Source organism: Poecilia latipinna, unplaced genomic scaffold (assembly GCF_001443285.1).
Source record: "Poecilia latipinna isolate Pla-1442-1.1 unplaced genomic scaffold, P_latipinna-1.0 Scaffold3007, whole genome shotgun sequence".
Classification (NCBI taxonomy): domain Eukaryota; kingdom Metazoa; phylum Chordata; class Actinopteri; order Cyprinodontiformes; family Poeciliidae; genus Poecilia; species Poecilia latipinna.
The window spans coordinates 24,865-49,699 of NW_015115623.1; the positions used below are offsets into that span (position 1 = coordinate 24,865).

At 39.3% G+C, this 24,835-nt stretch overlaps 3 protein-coding genes across 3 annotated transcripts in view; 2 read left to right on the forward strand and 1 right to left on the reverse strand.

The window, feature by feature from the left end:
* LOC106939872 (poly(rC)-binding protein 3) overlaps positions 1–6,328 on the reverse strand; it is a 27,016-nt gene extending 20,688 nt beyond the window's left edge. Inside the window, exons 1-5 of the mRNA XM_015022439.1 lie at positions 5,791–6,328; positions 1,272–1,382; positions 1,143–1,166; positions 1,021–1,053; positions 835–951 (exon numbers count right to left, since the gene is read on the reverse strand). Coding sequence (XP_014877925.1) covers positions 835–951; positions 1,021–1,053; positions 1,143–1,166; positions 1,272–1,349 — 252 coding nt within the window. The 5' untranslated portion in view covers positions 1,350–1,382; positions 5,791–6,328. The remainder of the gene's footprint in view (positions 1–834; positions 952–1,020; positions 1,054–1,142; positions 1,167–1,271; positions 1,383–5,790) is intronic.
* A 2,478-nt stretch (positions 6,329–8,806) lies between these two features.
* On the forward strand, positions 8,807–22,068 carry mocos (molybdenum cofactor sulfurase). Its single transcript, XM_015022443.1, has 15 exons — positions 8,807–9,628; positions 9,706–9,795; positions 11,158–11,224; positions 11,302–11,946; positions 12,348–12,424; positions 12,525–12,724; positions 12,839–12,955; positions 14,813–15,193; positions 15,275–15,437; positions 15,555–15,642; positions 15,951–16,075; positions 20,625–20,721; positions 20,852–20,993; positions 21,072–21,176; positions 21,278–22,068. The coding sequence occupies exons 1-15, from the start codon at positions 9,517–9,519 to the stop codon at positions 21,380–21,382; spliced, it is 2,514 nt and encodes an 837-aa protein (XP_014877929.1). The 5' UTR covers positions 8,807–9,516; the 3' UTR covers positions 21,383–22,068.
* Positions 22,069–23,466: 1,398 nt separating this feature from the next.
* LOC106939874 (monoacylglycerol lipase ABHD12-like) overlaps positions 23,467–24,835 on the forward strand; it is a 14,235-nt gene continuing 12,866 nt past the window's right edge. The window contains exon 1 of the mRNA XM_015022442.1: positions 23,467–23,657. Coding sequence (XP_014877928.1) covers positions 23,569–23,657 — 89 coding nt within the window. The 5' untranslated portion in view covers positions 23,467–23,568. The remainder of the gene's footprint in view (positions 23,658–24,835) is intronic.

Below are 24,835 nucleotides of genomic sequence, written 5' to 3' on the forward strand. Positions count from 1 at the left end.
AGTGGCTGCAAAGCAAGCCCAAATCACCACCCACAAAATCACAAAATCTATTTTGGTCTGGTTTATAGCAAATTTATCCTAGTACACCTGAAATAAGACAAAACTAATTTATAATTAACTTTTCAGCAAGAAACATGAGCTTGTTTTAAGTCGATTATTCCTTAACATTGATTATGAAAAGTATTCCATTGGCAGATTATTTTGCTAATATAGAAAAAATGTCTCGTTATAAGTGAAATAATCTGCCAATGGAAGTAAAACTTTTTCATCAATATTAAAAAATGTATTTAAAACAAGATCCTGAAAAGTTACTTCTAAGTTAGTTTTGTCTTATTTCAGGTGTACTAGGATAAATTTACTATAAACCAGACCAAAATAGATTTTGTGATTTTGTGGGTGGTGATTTGGGCTTGCTTTGCAGCCACTGAGTCAGCCATGACTTAATGTGTCAACTGAATTTGATTTTAAAGTCAAATGTGAAACCATCTATCCGACAGTCCAAACTGAATCATGCAGGAAATGAAGCTGAAAGGCCCATACATGGAAATCAGCTGCGTCGAGCTTTTGAATCTTTTTTGTGCAGTTTCTTGAATACATTTTTTTGTATTTGCTTCATAACCATTGTTTATGGGTTAGGGCCTTTAGAGAAAATCTGACTTTAATCTTGAGCTCAAAAGTCGGAATTCTGAGATAAAAGCCAAAATAATATTTAATTTGTTGGTCCTAATCCTCTTCCGTACCATTGACAGAGGAAAATCTAAGGTGTGTTTTTGTACTCTTGAGTTAGAACTCGTTAACCTTTGACCTGATAACTTGCTGAGGGTGTTTCTGTACCTCTTCAAACTTCTGAGCGATCATGGAGAAAGCTCTGAAGATTCCCTCTGTAGGTCCAGTGATGGTCACTATCCTCTCAGGAGACGAACCCTCTGATATGTTGATGCGAGCGCCGCTCTGCAAACCCAGGCTGTCGGTTATTCAAACTTCGTTTTGACCTGACTGATGACTTCAAACAATACTCACCTCTTCTCTCATCTTCTTCACCGTTTCTCCTTTCTGAAACCAAAATGATTTTAAAAAAAAAATGTTTTCTAAGGCAAATTCAATTAGTAAGTACAAAAAAAATAAATGTAAATGAAATTGACCTTTCCAATGATGCTGCCAACTTCCTGTGAGAGAAGATAAAGGAAGAAAAAGTGAACAATATGGAGTCAGAATGAAATCACTTCAGATGGGTCTGTAGAGGAAAAACACCTTGAAGATCTGCTGATTACCTTTCCGTGCATCAGCAGCCTGAGCGTTAGCGTGACGTTCAGGCCGCCGTCCAAGGTCATCTCTTCCTTGTCGGACATCCTCAGTGATTTCAGATCTTTGTGGTGAGTACTCTGCAGAGAGGACGAAGACGTGTCTGTGTGTTAAAAGTGGTTTAATGCTTCAGGATGTGGAGGAAATGATGTGTAAAATTGAGGAGGAAATCAGCCTCATCCAAGAGCATCTTTCAAAGGTGCAGTTTCATCTGGATTTCTTCTTTCTTCAGGTATCACTGAGTTTCTGTTTGAGATGAAATGGTCAGGTATGTGTCTATTACGGGCTCTACTTCTATGAATTTCCACCTAAGAATATTTGGGTGCTTGTGCTAATGGCCATGTCATACATTGGTGTTAGCAAAGGGAAAATGAAGTGAATCATTTCCTGTCCTCAACCGTTTTTCTGCTAAAGAGCAAACTGACGAAGCAAAGGGAAAAGCTTTTACTCTGTGGTAGAAATGTCAATTCTCCTGAGTCGTTATGGATGGACGTGAATAACACCTGCAGATCTTGGCAAAAATATTAACGCCTTTACAGCACTTTGTCACATTATAATCCCAGGGATTATTGAGATCTTATATGACAGACCATCACAAAGTAGGGATGGTGAACTGGAATGATAAATGAATACATATCTGAAAAAGGAGCTGAACATTTTTATTCACAACCCTTTGGTAAAATGTCCTTAAATAAAATATTCTCCAAACAAATACCTTCACTGCAAAAATCCAAAATCTGACCAAGTATTTCTGTCTAAAATCTAGTGCAAAATATCTTAAAACACTGGGAATAAGACAAAAATAATTTAAAAGTAACTTTTCAGTAAGATATAGGAGCTGGTTTAAAGTAAATAATTCCTCAATACTGATAACAAATCATATTAGTCTCATTGGAAAATGATTTCACTTATAACAACATTTTTCCCATGTGATAAGTGAAATAAGAGGAACTAGAATGTTTTATCAATATTGATGAATTCAACATAATTTTACATTTGTCTGTCTACCAAATAAGATGCAAATAAAATATAGCAACTTTTAGATTGTAACTTGACATCAAAGTTTGCACCGCGAGGTAAGCGAAGCACGTCCCAAAGTTTGAGCAGCTACTTTCATCCTGTTTAAAGGATTCTGTGGAGAGTTTATCAGGGTCTGATGGATCGTTGCCGTTTGTCTTCTCATGGTGGAGCTGTGAGTTGGGGGTGGAGATAAGCCTATCACACGCTGCAATCTTCACGTGTCTTTAGTTCCAGCTAAATAAAAGTTGTGTGACTCCCTGGGATAAGATGAGACACAAAGGAAGCCACTTGTGCTGTGAAAGTCTGAGAATCAAGTGATCAGAGTGTGACTTTCCTCTGAAACACCACACAGCGTCCACTCTGTTTCTGCTGTGTGTCCAATTCTTTGTATTTATGGAACAAATAAAGAATGATGATGCATTGCAGCAGCAGCTTGTTGGACCATAACGGCTGCAGCTCTCTAAAGGACCAGAGTCACAGTGTTTATAAGATTATCAGAGTTCTGAGAAGTTATTCTTCAGACTCAGACGAATGAAGATGCATAACTAATAAGCAAACTAATCTAAGTTAGGGAGAGAAGTAATTTTAGCCAGAGAGTCTGGATTTCAATGAACATTCAATTAGGGTGCATTCCCACCAGCTCTGTTTAGTTCATTTTCATCAAACTCCAGTTCATTTGACTAAAAAGTTCAGTTTGCTTGGAAAGGTGTGAATGAGTACTCAAACTGATGTTGACCAAGAAAGCAAACTCTGGTCCTCTGATAAACCTCGGTCTGGATTGAAGAGAACTCTACCACAGTTCGAATGCATTGTGTGAGCGCCAAACTAGCTTGCAGGGCATTCTGGGTAAATACAACCAAAACAAATGCGCTAGCAGGAGAAATGATTTGTGGTCTTTTACTAAAGAGAAGTCCTCCAAAATCTGGTGCTACTCCATTTTTGTTTACATTTTGTGAATAAGGAAGTTGCGCTCAGTGTCTTCTTCAGAGGTTTTTGTGTTGTTTCCTTCATTGGATTTTGGTGCAGCACCTCCACAGGCGAGGAGGGGAACATATTGTTCAATTAGTTTGATTTGTTGACAGTGCAGCGAGAAAGCGAACCGCAGCAGCTGAAAAGGGGATAAATGTTTCTATTTTGGTCCCAATTGAACCGAGTTTACGGGACTACCGGTATGAAAACATTCTTAAAACATTTCATGCAAAGTTGCTGAGCAGAAGGTGTTTGCAACAATCCTGATTGCCCCTAAAAGCAACAATTCCACCTGATCTGGCATGCAATCAATCAACCATCCCACTGACAGATAAATGAGGTCCTTTGTGTTTATGAAGGTGACTGTTTATATGACATAAAACATGAGTTTCTGGGTTGTTTTCCACATCCGATGTTCTGCTTCTGACGGCTTTGTTCTAATATTCCAGCAGGATCTCAAGACAAAAATGAAAGAAAAAAAAAACTTTTTCTAACCAGCTGTGCAGATGAAGCAGAACTCAGATATCTTGCTTTGTCATTGTCAGACAAAAACAGAGATGTGTGGTTTACATATCCAGCAGAACTGGAGTAAGGGGCGGGGCTCCACAGCTGCTAATCCGGTTAAAGCATGTTTTGATGTTGTTCTGCCATCCTGGACATAAACCGCATATTAATACATGGTTTTTAAATCTTCCACTGAATCGTTCTTTTGCAGGGAATTAATGTATATATAAAAAACAACTGGAAGCTGTAGTCAGATATTGAGCCCTGTTTAGTCCGCTTTAATTGAAATCTAGCTGGTGTGTCTGGAAAGTCTGGTTCGTTTGGGAAGGTGTGAATGCCAATCAAACTCTGATGCAAACCAAAGAAGCTAATTCTGATCTGTCTACAAACCTCAGTCTGGGATTGGTTGAAATGAACTCAGCTGATGTAGTTTGAATGCATATGTGAACACGAACTGGACCAGAGCCAGGTCTAAAAGTAGGAAGTGGACTATATCACAGGGCATTCTGGGTAAATGCAACCAAAACAAACATGCTAGTCTAGGACTAGTGGGAGAAATGACCCGTGGTGTTTTATCAAAGATGAAAGAAATCCTTGAAACTTTTAGCAAATAGAAATAAATTTGGTGATTCTAACTGACCTAAAAGTTTGGTCTGGTTTACCAACAGATATATAAAAAAAAATATCTGTTGTCTTTTTATTTGTTGTATGTAAACTTCGGGTTTCTGCTTCAATAGATGCTGTTTACTTTTCCTTGGTTGTGCAATTTACAGCTTATAATTCAAACTCCTCTATAAATCCTACCTTAGAGAAACCTCACTATTTAACACATGGAAAGCACTAAAAACTGAGTCAGTCAGACCACCAACGGCACAATCCAGTTAGCGATAATCATCATGAAATGTGTCAGGATCAACTGACCCAAATAACGCAGTAAATTAACAGGATCAGGAAATGAAACAATCCCAGCTGATGAATCTGCACAAATCTCAACCATCTGATCAAACACACACAAAAAAATAAAAGAGAGACGGACATCTTTCAGCAAACATCCACAGCGTTCCCGTCTCTGTGTGTCGGTACAATGACTACATCAAACAAACAGCGGCGTCTCGCTCTAATCCTGCAGGCCCAAGATTTGTTTAGTTAATGCTAAGACCCTTTTGACCTATTTCTGTCAACCCCAGCAAGTCAAGACTTCTGAACAAAACCCTGGTGCACAACGGCAACCGAAGAGTTTACACGATAAAAAAGAGATCACCTGTGGGGAAACTGCTCTGTGAACGCTGACAGACAGAAGTATGCCTCAGACAATTAAAACACACACACACACAGGGCCTTAATCCTGGAGGGAAATGGGGAACAATGTCTAAGTGGATTACTGGAGGGATTTTGTTAGACTATGAATACAAAATCTAAGGGTAAAGTAAGGAATGTCTAATTTTGAACAATGTGATGCTATAGCAATGAGTTGCGCTTTATTACATACTGTATTCCACTTTGTTCTAAAGGGGTCTTCAGATCAACAAAAGCACACTTTATATTTAATGAAATGTGACAATTATCACATTAAAAATGTTCAAACAGCCCATGAGAGAGATTACAGCGTGACTATCTGGAGTGGCGACTATTTATAGCATTTTGTGAGCCTCCACATATCATGAGGCGATACAGAACTCATCATGAAGGTTATAACAACGGAGATACATCAGAAGTTTGGCTTTAGGTCTAAATTCAAATAATCCTGGGCTGTTTGAAGTGAAGAGTTTAAGAGGAAAACCCAGGAGAGGAGTGAAAAACAAGCCGAAGCTGAAAATATCTCAGCCTAATAGGAGTCAGGGGTAGCGCGTTAAAACAAAGCCTTGCTTTGTCTGGCGCCCGTTAGATGTGCAGAAGCAATACCTTCAAGTTTCTCTCTGGCTAAGCTTCAGCATTACCATTAACAGCCATCTGAGCAACCTGCAGCCACGAAGGCCGGCTCTTGACCAAACTGACCTTGGAGTGGGAGAAATTCCTACCCGTCTTCTTTGGTTCTGGTATCTTTGGGATGAATGGCCTTTTAGTTTGAAGTCCGAGTTCGGTGTTTGCTCCCTTTGTTTTTCAGTGATCCACAGAGTGGACAGATGGCTCCCTGTGCCCTCAGAGCGGCTGGAGCGAAGGCAGGCTTTGCTATTAGTCCCTCAGCTTAGAGCGAGATAAGCCCCTACGCAGGCAGGGCAAGTGGGCCCGCATCTCTCGCCTAATTCCCCCTGTCACAGCCACCGAGGAGGCGTTCCTCTGACCGGAGATCCACGAGGCCCGGCGGCAGGGCGAGGGGTGAGGAGGCTCGCCGCCTGGACGCCGTCCAGCACAGACTCAGCGATCAGCAGCAGAGAAAAACCCGAGAAGATCAAGGATTCTCAGGGAGACAGTGAAGAGACGCCTTGTTAACCAACGAGTCTTTATGACCCTGCAGGACGGCTGCGGCTCTCATTAGGATCTCAGAAAGATTCCTGCCTGCTTACAAATAACCTAACTGATGGAGAACAATGTGGCGTCTGAAGTATTTAGTGATGTTAAGCACAATGTCTTCATGGGGTGCGCCCCCCGCCACCCTCCCTCCACGCGGCCTCTGCCCTCCCCCCACAACAAGCCCTTGTGGCCTCGTAATGAGGCCAAACTGGATACAATAAAACCATTCTGCGCTGAAAAATGTATTCATCTGGGCTCAGAAACTGTGAAGGAAATGAATCAGTGAAGCAGAAGTGGCATATTTAATTATCATTCAGAGCGTCGCACCAAGACAATAATGGCCTCATGGCTTGTCTAGCACATATCTAGGAACGCATTATATCCACTTTACAAGTGGCATCCTTCTTCCGCCTGATAGTGATATTCACTCAGAAAGAAGGAACAGATGATCACAGGAGAACGGAGCGTCTTCAATTACAGGTAATTCTGCTCTTATGAGAAAAACTGCAGTATCTCTGAATCTAATTGTCTACTTCAAACTCATAATAGTTTATTAAAGCCAAGTACCATGAAAACATAAACATTTTCAGGTTACAACTGTAAATTTATCCCCATGAGATTCTATGTGCCAATTCACAACATGTAATCTCAAATCGTTTTACTTTAAGCAGGTGATATTTTCATATTTCAGTACAAAATATGAACAGATTTTAATACAAGTGATGTGGCTCGCCACCCAGGGTGGCATGGCCTGAGGATCTCCAAGAGAAATCAGTCAGGAACGTCCCAAACAAGTTTTCTATTGCTTGTCTGGAAGATCTTCACCATTTAAAGGCTTTCGATGCTAATTTGGTGGAAACTGGGAGAGAGTGGGCGGAGCTTTATGGTAATCATGGATAACCGATTAATATCTGAGACAATTCGCAGCGTCAGATTGTTGCTATGGTAACACAACAATCAACCAATTAAAACTATTCTTTGTACTTCTACAAAGGAAACTTTCCAAGTCCTTTAAATCTTAAATTTCAGTTAGAAAATTTCTTTAGCTTTTTTTTATGCTATATCTGTTTTTTATTTATGCTGAAACTTTAACAGTATTCTAATTGTCATGAAGTAAATATTTTAATTTCAGATCTAAGTTCTGTGCTAAAATTCAAACTGTCCTTGGAGGCCCATGATGCTCTGGCGGCCCTGAGCTTATGCTTTGGGCCGGCTCTGTCATCAATACCCAATATTTCTAATGTCTGGATTAATACTGAATATAGTTTGAAGTGTTCTTTACCAGCCTTCATAAACTTGATTTAAAGTTTTTGTAGAATTGAAATGAGGATAATTTAGAGTTGATATAAAAATCTCAACATGTTCGTTTTTAATAATACGCTGCAGAAAAATAGCATTTACTTGAATAAACTCTCAAACTCCTGAACAGTTCGGTAGACATTTTGTTCTAATCTATCCATTTGGAACAGGAAGTTCTTCTGGTAATGACAGATGATGGGCAGGGAAACTGTTCTTTACCACCAAAGTACATTAGACAGCATAATAATGGAAATACGTGAACAAAAACAAGAGCTGGGTGTTCTGAAAAGGAATGAAAATGCACACATCTCCAGATGAGCCGTCTGGACTTCAGGAACACAATCCTTTTGTGTCAGTGATAGTAAAATCTGAGGCAGCCTGGTTGTACTCTGTGACACGACGTTGTTGTAGAACGGAGACAGAAAGGGTTCTGTGGCAGACAGCCGGGGGAAATTCATACTTGGACCTGTCAGATGATGAGAGAGATGGAGATGACTCATCTGAGTGATCCTTGTATATGCATTACAAGATGATGTGAGGAAGAGGAGGAGGAGGAAGAGGAGCAGAGATGAGCAGATGGATACAGACACAGAAACAAACTCTGACAAGGAGTCATCGTCCTCTGCGAATCACAACATATTTAAATACAGACTAATTGTGCTAATAATTACAGCCAGAATTAAATTACAGATTTTATTAACTATATCATAAATTCAACCTAAAATATTATTCATGCAGGAGTGAAAAAAAACGATTAAAATTATGTAATCAAAAAGAAAAAGTATAAAACAAGTAAAGTGTTTCTTTAAAGTGAGTAAAAATAAATAACACTAACAAATTTAGTCAAAGGAAGCATATTTCCAAATCTTTTGTTTTTCACAAATCAATACATACAGCATGAGATTCAGATCCGTTAGAGCAGTGCAAAGTATTTCCAGTGAAAATTATTTACTGCATTACTGTAGCTCCATATGGCTCAGATAGATAGATAGATAGATAGATAGATAGATAGATAGATAGATAGATAGATAGATAGATAGATAGATAGATAGATAGATAGATCATGTAGGCAGATTTTCTGCTAATAATTTACTGAATAAATAAACACTGAACAACTCTACAGAGATTAATTCCAGTCTTTGTTTCTGTTAATTGTCATTATTTCCCACTTGCAGCTAATGAAAACCATTTGCTGTAAATGTAAATTAACCAATTAAGATTTGAATATTACATCAGACCAATAATAATAATAAAAATAACAGAATTTTGAGCTTAAGGAAAAACTACCTGTAATGCTTAAAGGTTATCAATAAAGCTTCATTGGAACAAATGTCCTCTAATTATTGGTTTCAAACATGGAAAAGTGTGATTCAGGGATGTCTTCTGTTTTTAATGCTTGTTTTATTGTAAAGCACTTTGTGGTTTGTGACCTATGAAAGGTTCTGCATGAAGAAAGTTTCCTGGCTTAATCCTGAGTGAATGTGTTAGTTTGCAATAAGGTTAATTATTTTGGATCCATTTTTATTTGATAATATTCTTGAAAATCCCAAAACTTTTTTGTTGACATCCCTTTTGAATTTTTTTCCCTTACTCCAGTCATTGTGTTGGTGCTTTTTATTTCTACTTGAGGCTGCAGTGTGCCCTGCATGGGGGGGGGGGGGGGGGGTCGCCCTCATCTAGAACCGCCTCTGACTCCAACTGTATATCAGTTATTAAACCGGAGTATCTGAAGATGGCTCCGGACTGAATGAAGTCAGAACCGGAGCAAACTCCCTCTCATGTCTGAGATTCCTCACATGTCCGCATGTGACCGTCCACTGTCCGTCCTACCAGCCCGCAGGCTCTGGTTCCGGACGGTAACAGAAACACAAAGAGCGACTTTAACCCGTTAGTCGGTGTTTATCTCTGGACTTTGGAGCTGATAATGACGGTAGCAGTGTGCTGAAGTGCGTCCAGCTGCCGGACCCCACGATGGATTTCCACGATCTCTGTTCTTTTGAATCTTTCCAGCAATGCTGCGATCAATACGGCTACGGAGGGAACTTCCGGGACGTGGTGGAGCAGGAGTTCCGAAGGTCCAAAGGTAGAGACGGTTCGCCGCGCTGATCGGAGGACAGCTGGATCCAAATATAACAGGCCTGTTTTCTCTGTAACAAACAGGAGTTGCATATCTGGATCATGCTGCAGCCACTCTGTACCCGGAGTCTCTGCTCAGAGACTACTTCCGGGACATTTCCACGAATCTGTACGGTGAGAAAAGTCAGAAAGTGTCATTTTTGTGTTTTTTGTTTCATTCGGTACCAGAATACATATCATTAGTTAATAGTGCCACCATCAGGATGGGGAATGGCCCAGAGGACCTCCAGGTCTATCACTCTCCATGTCCGTTTTAACAGAACCGAACTATTTGTACGGCGTAAGAATTCTACGGAAGATAATTAGGACCAAAAAAGTCAGAATTCAGCTTTTAATCCCAGAATTCTTAAAATTTAGATTTTTTTTTTCAGAGTTCTGACTTTTTTCAAGCTTTTTTTCATTTTTCAAAAAATAACAATAAATAAATAAACAAATAAATACTATGTATTTATTTAAATAGTATTTAAATAAATACTATTACATTCAACAATAAATAAATAAACAAATAAATACTGTGTATTTATTTAAATAGTATTTAATAAATACTATTACATTCAACAATAAATATATAAACAAATAAATACTATTTACAAATAACTAATAAACACTCATGAAATAAAAACAAAAATATGTTTAGTTGGGAACTTTTCCCATCAATCACATTTACTCTATTCATTTCAGGATTCCTTTATGTCCTATATTTTATTATTTTTTTTCATTTATTTGTTTATTTCATAACAATATTTATTTTGTGACCCACTTCACAGAGAAAACTCAGCCCTCTCAGTTAATGCTACAGCATGTAATTTTTAAAAAAAATATTTTTTTACACATTTGTTGAAACTGTCACTATGTTATGAGAGTATGGTGTGACACAGATAATCTGTGAAAACATCAAGCTGTGCTTCCTTATCCCAGTGCTAAATAAAATCAACCAATCAGAGCCAGGAGGTGGGTCTTAGTGCAGTCAATCATGTCTATGTATGCACTGCTCCCTTGTTCTCTGCCACAAGTACAGCTTGTTGTGAATGCTAAAGCTGTTAGCTAAGGCCAGTGAACAGTTTGCCTGTAATAATAGATTGTTTCTCCACCAGTAGCACATTTAACAGCACGTTCACAAGGATGATTGACAGTGCTAAGATCCTCCTCCTTCTCTGATTGGTTGTTTTTGGCGTTGCATTTCTTCAGACAGCTGCAGCAGCTCAGGGAAGAGGTGGAGGAAATTGATTTTTCAAAGATTATCTGTCTCATATTATACTGTCACAACGTGGTGACAGTTTTAACAGAAAAGTTGCATACTGCAGCTTTAGTGAAGTTAAACCTGAAGTACATGAAATACTTCTACAAAATAAGTATCATAAAATAAGCCACTAGTATGAAATGAAATAAATATAAAAATAAATACTAAAATGTTCCCTCAGCCTGGGTTTTACAGCAGCATAATTCTTGAAAAGCTTTTGGCCTTTTTCTCTCCAGGAAACCCCCACAGCCACAGTCCCAGCAGCAGCTTGACACACGACACCGTGGAGCGGGTCAGAGACAGGTAGCGCCTCGCCGTGTAACTCAGCAGCTCTGGCATACTCCAGTCCAAATGACTAAAAACTGACTGTCTTCTTGCAGAGTGTTGCAGCATTTCAACACCACCTCCAAAGAATACTCAGTGATCTTCACTTCTGGCTGCACAGCTGCTCTCAAGTTGGTGGCTGAGAGCTTTCCCTGGAGCTCCGGTGCTAAGAGGGAGGCTGGCAGTTTCTTCTGCTATCTCACCGACAGCCACACGTCTGTTGTTGGCATGAGAGGACGGACTGCAGCCCTGGGGGTCGTTGCCCTTCCCGTTGCCCCGCAGGAGCTGACAACCAGGGCAAAGGACAGAGTTCAGGGAGAAGATGCTTCCTGCCAAACGCCGCACCTTTTCTGCTACCCGGCGCAGAGCAACTTCTCAGGGAGGAAGTATCCTCTCAGCCATGTGAGAGGCATCCAGGCGAGACGCCTCTACCCGGCGTGCGACCTGCCAGGCCGCTGGTTCGTGCTGCTCGATGCAGCTTCGCATGTCGGCTGTTCCCCTCTAAGCCTTCAGGACTGCCCCGCTGATTTCATTCCCATTTCCTTCTACAAGATATTCGGCTTCCCTTCGGGTCTGGGGGCTCTTCTTGTCCGTAACGACGCAGCAGGCATACTAAAAAAGTCTTATTTTGGAGGAGGCACAGCAGCAGCTTACCTTTCTGGAGAGGATTATTATGTGCAGGTGGAAAACATTTCTGACAGGTGAAGTGCTGTAGCCAGTAAAATCCTCTGGATCCTTCATTTTTATCCTGAGCTGTAACCGGGCCTGTCACAATATACAATAAATCACTTAATCACATAATAAATTAAAACAAGCTCAATAATTTCTGTTTGCATGATTTATTGATTTTCTCTTTTCCCTTTCTCCCAAAAATTAAAAAAATTAAAAATGTGGAATATTTAAAATGTCTTCCAGTTTCAGAGTTAAATATTCTTTGAAGTTTTTGAGAATGTGTTCTTGCATTTCTATCCCTTTACCATTACATTACTTGAAAATTTTCTCAAAACAATATAATCATTTATTGCAATAATTTCTGTGACAGTTTATCATCCGGTAACAAATGTCAGACCTAACTGTAACATGTTTCATTTCTCTGATAAAGATTTGAAGACGGCACTGTCTCCTTCTTGGACATCATTGCTTTAAACCATGCGTTTGAATCTCTTTACAGGATAACAGGTTAGACTTGTTATTTTTTAATATCAGAATCATAAAGCATCCAGTTTATTCCTGATGGGAACCTGAAACTGTTTTTGTCTTTCTCTGTTTTCGCCTGCAGGGAGCATGCACAACATCCAGCAGCACACTTTTGGCTTGGCACGCTACACTTACATGCTGCTCTCAAGTCTTTGCCATGGCAACGGTAGACCGGTGGCGCAGATATACACCGAGGGCCAGTTTGAGAGTCCAATCACTCAGGGAGCAATCCTGAACTTTAACCTCCTGGATTCAAGTGGACAGATAATTGGGTACTCACAGGTACATGTGATTGAAGGGATTCATTTCATATTTTAATTGCTTAATTAATGCATGTTTATGCATAGGAAGCTCTGGGAAATGCTACAGCAGTCCTCTCTGTCTCTTTGCTGCTAGGTGGACAGAATGACCAGTCTGTACAACATTCATGTGAGAACTGGTTGCTTCTGCAACACCGGAGCCTGCCAGGCCTTCCTCGGCATCTCCAGCCAGCAGATGAAGAGAAACCTGCAGGTAGGAGGAGCAAACGTTTTCACCTTCAGCTTTTTTATATTTGAGCATTTCACTGGAAATGCTGAAATAATAAGACAAAGTAGCACAGAATTGTGAACTAGAAGAAAACGATGCATTTCACCCCCAATCCAAATCCAATAACTCTTTTTCTAACACCTGGAAATAGGCTTGTTTTAAGGTAGAGCCATAATGTTTTTCCTCTTGGACTAACTCCGGTTATTTCCTGTGTTTGTTTCCGCTCTGGGGGTCCAACACTGTGCCACCCGGAGACTTTAAATCTGAAAAATATTGATCGACACCTGATATAAAGTCTCTCCAAAATCCATGGAAAACTATAAAAACGACTCCGACTTCCTGTTTTTTCTCTCTTTTGAGGAGAGAGAGGTTGAGAAATTTCACAAGTATTAATCTTCCGAGCAGAAATAAAATCCTCTCAGTGTCACACAGTTTGTGATGCTTTAAGGTATTTCATAATTGAATCCTGAGAGATGTGCCCCGGAGAACAAAATCTGTTAACAATCCACTCAGATTGGGCTTGTTTTTATTTTTGCCTCAGGAAATAATCTGGTTAAAACCCTAAAATATCACAGTCAGGCTGTGAACTACTTCAACCTGAAAAAAAATACTGTGAAGCTGAAAAAATAAACGTATTCAAAAAGTTTAGCACTCTTTAACCTCAACACTCCATCAAATAGTTACTATTTGCCTCCATGTTAGTCTTTTCTGGGGTAAAATTCCACACCAGTTAAACATTTCCAAGCTGTTAAATGTCCAACCTGAGCTCCAGTGGGTTGTGCTCAATTTCATTCAGAAATACCCTAATAAATGAGGCTTAATGAATAAAAAGCAGATTTAATGTCATCATGTGTCAAACTCAAGGCCTGGGGGCCAAATCCGGCCCGCCTCAGCTTCTTATGCGGCCCTCTAGACTTTAGGCAGATACACAACAGTCATGCAGTCAAATATTATTTAATCAATCAAATCAAAGCAGTTTTTATCTGTATACTGCCAAATTACATCAATCATTCTTCCGTCGCAGATATTCACACAAAATCAGCAGATCGCCGCACTTTTTTGTGCTACTTTAATTTTGAGTTTATTCTGCAAAAAATGTTCAAAAACATTAGTTTTAATGACTAACTCCCACCTGCAGGTGGCAGTATTTCGTACTTCAACTACTCCTGCCTCAGTCTTAGTGGGTGTCAAGTTATAGTTTGTGATCAAACAGCGAATAACAAAAAAAGCCACATTGACAGCCATACATAAGTGCAAATATCACAAAATTTCTTCATTTATTTCTATATTAGCTCCACAAAATCTGTGATTTTGATTGCAAAAAGCCACAAAAACAACCAAAACTCTTAAAGGACTGATTAATGTGAAAAGATGTTCAATATTATTTAACTTTAAGAAGTACTCATCGAAATCAAGGAGGCCTTTAATTAATAATTTGAAAGTTTTTTAACGGGTTTTATCAATAAATTCTCCCATAACCAAACCTTGAGAAGATTCCTGATCTTCATCCTGATCTTGACCCAAAATAAGTTACATAGATGAGTGTGACACCGCTGATCTGAGACAATATAAAGGTAATGTAAACAGTCTGTGTCCAGCATGTGTGGGGTCTGCAGAGCTGATTGTTTGTTGCAGTCTGGTTGTATTTCTTGAGAAGAAGTTTATGATTATGCACCACTTCGTGTTGCTTCATCACATAAAACCCCAATAAAAACATTTAAGTTTTTGGTTTCAACGTAACAAAATGTGAAAAAGTTTGAAGGATAGAAATTATTTTGCTGCATGAAAATGACAGACAGTGAAGGTGAAATGAAGCATGTTTTTTTTATTTTACTCTACAAGGCAGGTCATGTCTGCGGGGACAACATGGACTTGGTGGACGGCCAGCCGACCGGATCCGTTCGCGTGTCCTTCGGCTACATGTCCACCTTCGAAGACTGTCAAAACTTCCTGAAGTTTGTTGCCGAGTGCTTCGTGGAGAAACCCGTCACGGTAGACCAAGTCAGGCTGCAGAAGCTGAAAACAGCCGGGTCGCCATCAGAGGAATCCAATGAACACCCTTCAGTTGAAATTTCTAATGGACAAATCCACAAAGGAGCTGAGAAGAAATCCACAGAAGCGTCTCGGAAAAGATTTGGACATGGAGGCTCAAAGCGCCCCGGGGAGGCTTACACTCTGACCAACATCTATATTTACCCCATCAAATCCTGCAGCGCATACGAGGTTGGAGCGCATAACAGCTCAACTTCTTGTCTTTGTGTGGTTCTATGGGTGTGATTGGACCCTGTGCTGCTCTTCGTGCAGGTGCAGGACTGGCCGGTGGGGCCGCTGGGTTTGCTGTACGACAGAGGCTGGATGGTGGTGAACCACAACGGTGTGTGTCTGAGTCAGAAGAGGGAGACGCGTTTATGCCTCATTCGCCCACAAGTCCACCTCGCCGCAAACAAATTGTTCCTGCAGGCGTCGGGTCAGAGAGTCTCTGCACGTCTCACTGAAAATAAATTCACTGCCTAACAAGGAAAGTCTCAATCAGGCGAATTTTCCTGTAAGCGGATTTTCCCTCTTCTCCCTCTTTGCCCTGCAGGGATGGAGAGCGTGTCGGTCCCCCTGGAAGACGACGTTCGGCTGCATGCAGACTCTCGTGTGTGTCACAGTAAAGTTTGCGGGGACAGGTGAAAACACATCGACATTTTCCTCTTCTGTCAGTGCTGCCTTTTTTTTCTTGTCTGGGCCTCCTTCTCTCTGCTTCTTAGAAAAGTCTTGTTGTCCTCAACTTTTAATAGCCAAACAAACAATAGGAAGGAGATATTAATCTCCTTTGACATATCCCCACATGACATGTCACCATAAAAAAAAGAAGAAGAAAAAACGCTATTTACTCACTGATTCTTGGATTAGATGTCGCAGCAAATAGCAGGAAGCATGAAGCTCTGAAGAAATGCCTCCTGGGCCTCCTGAAAATAATCCTCTTGTCTCCCAGGGTGGAGACGATGGACTGCGGAGACGAGGCTGCATCATGGCTTTCAGACTTCCTGGGACAGCCGTGCCGCCTGATAAGACAACGTCCTGATTACACACGAGAAATGAAGAAGAAGCCAGCCGACGGTAGCTACAGCAAAAATATCCATCCAGTATCTATACCTGCTTATCCGGGTTGAGGGGGGCCGGTGTCGATGTCCAGGTCCATCACAGGACAACATGGAGACACACAGGACAAACTACCAGCACACACTCAGATAGAGCAGCTCAGGCAGACCAGATAAGCCATCAGTCATGTATGAAACTATGCATACATGGGAACAGGGCCGGTCCAAGGCTTTTTTCATCATGATACTCCCCACCCCCCTCTCCTACACCTACATGTCAACCATTTATAATCTCCTCTATATGTGCAACATACCTGCTATCATTAGCATCATTTTAAATTAGCTTACATCATACCAGTGTTATTAAGGCTTTTCACATTAGAAAAGCAGCAAACTTGAAAAATATATATATTGAATTTGAAAGGCAGACTGGTATTTAAAACCATGTTATTTTAACATCAGCTGATAAATTTAAAGTTAACAAGTTTGATATTTTATTTTTCTCCAACAGTGGCAGCAGCAAACAACAGGAAGGTATTAACCTATTATTTGTGTAACAACTATAAAAATAATATTTACATTTTTTTAAGTGTCCTAGCACTTCGTTTGTATTATTTAATGCTATTTTATTCATTTGAGTCAAACTAGATATAACACAGCTTAGTAATTTAATAATTTGTCACAAAAAATACACTGTCAACTTCATCTGTAAGTTTTCCTTCATTTTTTAGGGCTGAGTTTTTATAACAACAATAAGAAGAACAATATATTTTTATTTGTATTGCATTTTTTAAAACCCAGACACTTCACAGGAATCAAACAAAAATTATAAAATGAAAACACTTCATATTACAAAACCCAGGATAAGTTTAAATAATACACACATTTAGTAATAATAATAATAATAATAATAATAATAATAATACATTTATTCCCTGCCAGGGTCTCACTGTAGCACACTGGTTTGCATTCCTGTATTGTTGCAGCTCTTAATAACTCAAAGTAAAGCTTTACTGAAACTGAAACGACTTAAACTTTGGGATATTTGTGAGATTTATAGCATAAATTGCTCAGTAGCTTGGAGGTGCAATCAAACAAACCCAGATGATAAAATCAATACCTCCATGTTTTCAATTACAAAAGAACCTGGTGTTTTCTGTAGATTTAAATGTTTCTTTAGAGATCAGTAGTTTTTCTTTGAGTCCTTCGCTGTTCCAGCTTTATAATTTCAGATTTTGTGTTGATGGACTGAATAACACCACCAACCATGAATATAAAAGGTGTTTTTTTTATTGCCTCATAACTTTATCTGTGTTCCTCTGTGACTATTAAACCCACCACTGTTCCACAAATAAACAAAACTTCTGTTGATCCCTCTTCTTCAAATGCTCATAGATTATGCCCGTTCTATTGATTATCATCCTTTTGTCTGGAAACACCACATTTTAATTTCTCTCCAGTTCCCTGTGGAGAGTTACGATTATCGTCAAGGTTCCACTAAAGTAAAATATTTTCAAGGGCTCTCGCCTTCTCTGATTGTTATTAAGAGACAATAACTCTGAAAGAAATTAGTCGAACAAAAGGATGCATGCTGAGAATTAAAGAGGTCATGTTATCCTTTTGGGTTAGGAACTTTCATTTGATGGATTAAATCCTTCTTGTTTTATGTAAAACGTCTTCAAGGTTAGAAAGGAGAGAAAAAATCGATGTAAAAGCTGCAGTTCTCCACAGGAAGCTCCTGACCTGCGTGAACCGCCTCTCTGCAGCGCGTTTCAGCTTGATTGACTCTGTTATGACTTAGAGTCAAATTCACAAAGACAAAAATACTCAATTTACATGTCAACAAAATAAAATAATCACCAGGTGAATAATAGATACCTTGGCTGTGTAGAATATAAACTCCTGATAAAATTACAGATTTGTAAAACTTTGGAAATTCACCATCATAAATCATTTCTAGGTTTGGACGATATATCGGCTTTAATATCGGTATCAGACGATTTTTTTAAACATACTGGTATCGCTGTGATAGTTGAAGCTAAACACCAATGATTATTTACATCTTGTTGCTGTTTGCCACATAATATTTGTTTGTTTAGTTGCTAATCGTGATGCATCGATTATTGAAATAATCATCAATTAACTTAGAAACTGAGGCAGGTTTGTTTATTTTTCAGCCGAATTGTACAGAAATTATTTATTATGGTTTGCAAAACCTGAAGTTTGAACATTTGAGGGAAAATGGTAGAATTTTTATAACTTCTTACATTTTTTGCATCTGTTTTAAACTTTTCATACCCTAATTGTGTGAAAAACTTTTAAAAAATAAATGTAAGATGGCTTTTTTCCCATCGAGAGCTAATGAACTGAACCCTGAGAGTTTTTCTTCAGGAGCTTATCGAGAGTAGAGAGCGTATATTCTGAAATCGTTGCTTCTGCCGCAAGTCTTTTTCCAGCTTAAGCTTAAAGAAATCGAATATTTCTTCCACCCTTCATTTACCCACAATGCAATAGATACATCCTTTTCGCTGATCCTCCATTACTGGAGCAGACCCGTGTCTTTCGTCATTTGTAATCCAGGCTTTCTTTTCAGTGTTTTGTCTTCAGACTCAGCCTGAGATAGTCGGGATGGCGTCATCTTGGCGATCCGCTCGGCTTTAACTCACCAAACTTTCCTGTTTTCACAAGTTGAGACGTTCATCCCCCAGGAGAAAAATCCTCAGCATTTATGTCGGCACTGGGCCGCTGTTTGGGACGTTGCACATTAAGAAAGATGGCTGCACATTAAAGAGATTTATTAATTTGAAACACATATATGGAACCTGAATTCTCCTTTCATGGTTTCTTAAGAAAGTATTTTTATCCTCAGATCTTTTTCTCATTTACTAACCTCATATTTACAAACATTATTGTTATTCATCTCAATGGGAAGTGGAAACATTATTTTTTAAATGTTTTACAAAATACAAAATCTGAAAAGTGTGGCAGGCATTTGCAGCCAGCCTTCCTGTGCCGAGTACATCACAGATACAAACCCACCTTGTGCTGCAGGTTCTTCTTTACTAAAAGACTGGGCAGAGAGTGTCATAAATTGTGTTAATCTTGCCACAAATTCTCAAGTAGGTCAATATCTGGGCTTTGACTGGGCCATTCTAAAATGCTTTTATCTGAATGGCTGCATGTTTGGATTTTGTTGTGTGGCTGGAAGGTAAAACTCTGACTCCGTCTCCATTTTCTCCAGCTGGTTTCCCTTCATCTTTATCTCCATCCATCATCCCATCAGCTCTGACCAGTTTCCTGTCTCTGCTGGAGAAAATGATCCCCACAGTATGATGCTGTAGTTCCAAAAGCTCCTAAAGAAAAACTCTCAGATTTCAGTTTATTAGCTCTTGATTTACAAACAGGACTTTTTATGGATTTTCTGCAATTCTCGAAAATGTTTCCGTTGATTTATTGCAAATAAACCTAATAGTCAAAAACATTGGGTTTAAGTGATGCAGACTCCCACCTGCAGGTGGCAGTATTTCTCACTGCTAGTCCTGCTGCTTCAGTTTTACTTGATGTCATCTGTGATCGATGTGGCGAGTAACGAAAATCAAAGTTCTGTAAAGTTGCGGACGGTGCCTTTTTTGTCAGGAGGATTGAGACAAATAATCTGAAAAAAATGTAGCTCCTTTGTCTAACCAGAAACAACCAATCAGAGACAGGAGGCGGGTCTTATCGCTGTCAATCACCCCTTTGCGCGTTGGCTGTGCAGCTAGCAGAGCCTACTGTGAATGCTAAGGCTAGTTAGCATGGCCGCCACTGAGGACAGATAAATGTTTTTCCTGTAATGGTTAAGTTGTTTCTCTGCCATAGGCACATTTAGCAGCAAGTACAGGAGGCTTATGGACAGCGTGGTAAATGTCTTCAAACAGCAGCAGCAGCTCAGGGAGGAGGTGGAGGAGATCAAACTTTTTACAGATCTGTCTCATAACAAACTAATTTTAACAAATACATAAAAAACTTTGTTACATAAAGCATCTTTAAAGAACGTGGACTGGACAGAAATAATGTCCAGTTTCTGTCCAGTCCACATTCTTTAAAGCTGCTATCTGACTATCTGTCCAGTCTGTGTGCTTATTTTATTTTCTCGTATTTCTATTTCTGCATGGAGATTTTGGAAGGGGTAAAGTATAGCAAATATTTCTAAAGTAGAACCACAAAGTCTGTGATTTTGATCATAAGAACAATCTCAAAATCCTTTAAATCCTGCATTATCTTTTGTGGTTGTAATGTGACAAAATGTGAAAAAATAGTCCTGTAGCTCCTCTTTGTTGCTGGAAGGGAAACATATTCATGACTGATGTTTCTGTCTCACTCATAATTCCCTCTCATATTATATTTTCCCAGTAAACATTTGATCAGCATTGATGAATTTACTCAAATCACCTTTTTATCCACCAATCAGCGTAAGACTTCATTTTTTACGGTTTCTCTGTGGAAGGAGTTTGCAGAAACTGTAAATGAGAATGTTTTTCCTGAAATGAAACAAATCTTCGGGGTGATATAAAGTCTTTCTTCTCTAGCTGCCGACTCCCCGCTCCTCTCCCTGGTGAACGAAGCTCAGTATCTCATGATCAACCGTGCCAGCGTGGCGCTCATTCAGGATCTAATGAGCAGCAGGTTGGAACACACAACACTTTATTCCTCGCTCCGGGACGCATTGACGTCCGCACATTTACATCACAGTGGCTCTTTTGATGCAGCGCGGGGAAAAATGGCATGTAATTTCCACACACGCTCCCCTCCGCAGGCAGGACGGCTGTGAGGGCCATCAGCTCCTCCACACGCAGAGCGTCATCAGCCGCTTCCGCGCCAATTTAGTCATCGCTGGAGCAGAACCCTTTGAGGAGGATAATTGGTCACACTTGATTATTGGCGACACACGGTTCATGGTGAGCAGAGGGGACATTTTCCAGAACACCTGGTGGAAGCAGGAGTGAAATGAACTTCTCTGTGTGGCCAACCAAAAGGTCGCAGGTCGCTGCGGGAGGTGCCAGATGATTGGAGTAGACCAGGACACCGGAACCAAAACCAAAGAGCCGCTCATCAGTCTGTCTGCATACCGGACCGGGAAGGTGGGTTCAAAACAGTCACAGTCACCTCCGTGCTGTTTGTTGGTTTTATTGAGCAAGTGCTTGAAAATATTGTCTAATAAGTTTATTTTTGTGAACTGTAGGTGACCTTTGGTGTGTATCTGAGTCACCAGGATCCTGAGGGCTCTGCCAGAGCCAACGTCCTCTCTGTTGGGTCACTCATCCGGGCCGAGCCACACAATTACTGAACTGATCATCTGTAACAGCCTCTGTTTATTCCACACTGCAAAAACACAAAATCCTACAAAGAGTTTTCTGTTGACTTTCTAGTTCAAATATCTCAGTACTCTTAAAAGAAGACAAAACTCACTCATGAGTAACATTTCAGGAAGATAGAGGAGCTTGTTTTATGTCAGTAATTTCTGAATTTTGATGAAAATGTGCAGATTATTTCTCTAATAACAGAAAAAATGTCTTATTAGTGAAATAATCTACCAGTGTGGAACTAGCACCCTATATCTATACTCATCAAGAATTACTGACTTAAATCAAGCTCCTATATCTCAGTTAGTTTTGTCTTATTTCAAGTGTACTGAAGTATTTACTAGAAACTAGACCAAAAATATTTCGGCACATTAATTTTTTTTTTTTGCAGTGTACATACAGCTGTGGCCTTTTATCCTCTCTGCAGGATAAAATTATCTTATCCTGCAGATTTTCTGCTGTGATTTTCTGACTGTGCTTGTTGTCCCGGTCGGCTCTGTCGAGTATCATGACGAAGCTCTGGTGGATTAAATAAATCAGTTTAGTGTCATTAGATATAAAATTGCCCTGCCGAACCACAAATATTACCACATTTTTTTGGTCTGGTTTCTAGAGCAAATATCTTAGCACACTAGAAAAAAGTCAAAAATAACTCAAATAATTTTTCAGCGAGATACATGAGCTTGTTTTAGGTCAATAATTCCTTAATATTGATGAAAAAGTTCTGATTCCACTGGCAGATTATTTCCATAAGAAGACATTTCCCCAAGTTATAAGTGAGATAATTTAAGTGAATAACCAGTTCTTTTTTTTTTTCAAAATCAGGAATTATTGACCTAAAACCAGCTCCTATATCTTACTGAAAAGTTATTTGTAACTTATTTTTGTCTTAGTTTAAATGCACTAAAATATTCTCATTGGAAACACCAGAAATAAGATTTTCTGTTTTTGCAGTGTATCCAGTTAACAGACATGTAGGACAGGAACTTTGACAGCACTTGGTCTTCTCCTGTAATCCTCTGTGAAGTCAATTTATACCCCAAAGGAAGCAAAAGTTCATAGAGACTGGTCAATTTAAAAAGTAAAGAATAAATCATAAAAATACTGAAGTTACATCAATTTCAAAATAATGTGGCGGTCACCAACACATGTCCCAAATGATTTTGTTAAAAACTGTTATTCCTTGGCTTGGTGTCTTGTCTACCTTCTCAATAAATGTTTTTAAATGAAAGACTGAAATCTTCTAAAAAATTCGTACCAGGGCTGGAAACAAATGTTTCTGCATCTGTAAACTGCTTGCTGTGATCTTTGTAGCCTCTTTCCTCCTGTTTTATATTAACTTCATGTTGTTCTGTTCTGAAACATCATCACTGATTTATCACAGGAACCTGCAGGACACAACATGCAGGTTTCTGGACTGAGAGGAAGCCGCAGCACCGTCCTGCAGAGGACCAACATCCACAGGGGAAAACACCTGCAGGAAATCTGACGCTGGGTTTTTACTGCTGTTATAAAACAAACATTTCCTCTTGTTGCACTTTGATTTACATAATCAGAAAAACGCTCTAGTAACTCATTGATTGTTTCCTCCTTTCAGCTTTATTGGTCAAGATTGTTTTCACAAGCAAATTATTTGAATGAGGTTTTGAGACACAACACAACAAATATATAAACTTTAAAGGAGATAAAATAGGGATAAAGGGAAAATGTCCATGTATTTGCTGATATTTTAAAACAGTATTATTGTAAGAAAGAAAACTAGGTTTGTTATGACAGTGCAAACATTTTGCTCCACAACAGAGAAGCTTATTATAAGATGTTCGTTGAATGTTTTTTAAACTTGCTTTTGTTTTTTTTAAAGGCCGTTTAATATGCAATGCCAAATCGATCTACAGCATTTCTTCATCAAAATACATATAATCCAAACTACTGCTCTATTTCCTGTAACTTTTCAGATTATGTAATTCGTTTAAGGTAGCCACACGAGCATTAGTAGTGCGTCCAGCACATTTACCAGAGAAGCAGCGGTGCCACCTTAAAATCCTGGATCCCTCCCTTTTCCTGGAGTTTAATGAAATCCGCTCTGATAAAATCTGGAGTCGGTCAAAGTGCAATGGCCTGACCAGACTGTTAAAAACCCTCAGCAGGGAAGAATTACTGCAGTTAAACGATGAAAAAGAGAAACGTGAAACGCGACGATTCTGCCCCCGACAGGAAGGACAGGAAGGCGGCTGGCGGCCGGAGGAAAGAGGGAAGTCGGTGAGTAACTGGAGCGGCTTTAAAACTGCAACAAAGTTATTTTGTTTACGTTTTCAGATCGAATTCATGTGTCTGCGATAAGAAGCTCTGCTGACGATAAAACATCTTTAAAGCGTTACAAATAAAACCCTCAGAACTGTGCATGTGCAGTGCAACCAAAGTTGGCACCTTTTTGATAAGAGTCCATGTGTTGCATTACGAACACGTGTGAATCTCTGCTACTCTGGAGGAGCAGCAGAGATTCACCGCTCAGGTAGGAGAATCTGTCTGCTATCCATGCACTTCACCAAATCCTGCATTTATAGTTAAAAACAAGTCATAGAAATTCCTATTTGCAGTTTGTCCTCAACCATGTAAAGCAGGGGTTCCCAAAGTGGGGATCCGGGCTCCCCAGGGGGTCACGAGACACCAACTGGAGGGTCAACACATTATTTTCTGAATCATCACAATGTGACCGCTGAAGTTCATGAAGGGTCAAAATAGGAAAAAAACAAATGAATAACTGTTACATTACATAATTAAATGTGAACTGTTGATGAAATAAAAAAAAAATATGTCAATAAATTTGGCATTAAATAATGAAATATACTTTTAAACAATTGAATTAAATAGTAAAATGTCCCAAATAAATTCTTAAGAAGTTTTAGGAGAATGAAGTTGTAATTTTAGGAGAACTTCCAACATTAAAAACGTTTTGAAAATATATTTTGTCATTTTTAAATTGCACTAAGACCCTCCTCCTGGCTCTGATTGGTTGGTTCTGACTGAGCTGTGTATTTCTGCACATGGCAGTAGGGCCACAAGGTTTTTGTTTTTTTTTCCCAGATGTTTTGTCTACCTTTTTAGATTTCTATTGTAAAATCATGTATAATTTTTCTTACACAATTATTCATCACTTCATGTTGGTTAATTACATAAATCTCAATAAAATTCTTGCTGTAATGTGACTAAAAGGACATAAATACTATTGCAAGGCTTTGTAGGGCAGCAAGTAATTCTGAATTTTAGTTTAAACTATATTCATCCATCCATCCATTTTCTGTACACCCTTGTGCCCAGTGGGGTCGAGATAAACTATATTCAATTCAGCCAAAAAAAAAAAAAAAAAAACGTTTTTTAATAAATTAAATAAGAGGGAGCAGAAGTTTTTTTTTCTTAATATTCTTAGTTTGTGGTTG

Excerpts from the sequence above, each read along its gene's own strand:
- mocos (XM_015022443.1), top strand. The coding sequence starts at position 9,517 with ATGGATTTCCACGATCTCTGTTCTTTTGAATCTTTCCAGCAATGCTGC. Across the intron at positions 15,194-15,274 it reads AATCCTGCAGCGCATACGAG|GTGCAGGACTGGCCGGTGGG; the intron begins GTTGGAGCGCAT and ends CTCTTCGTGCAG. Across the intron at positions 21,177-21,277 it reads CTGCATACCGGACCGGGAAG|GTGACCTTTGGTGTGTATCT; the intron begins GTGGGTTCAAAA and ends TGTGAACTGTAG.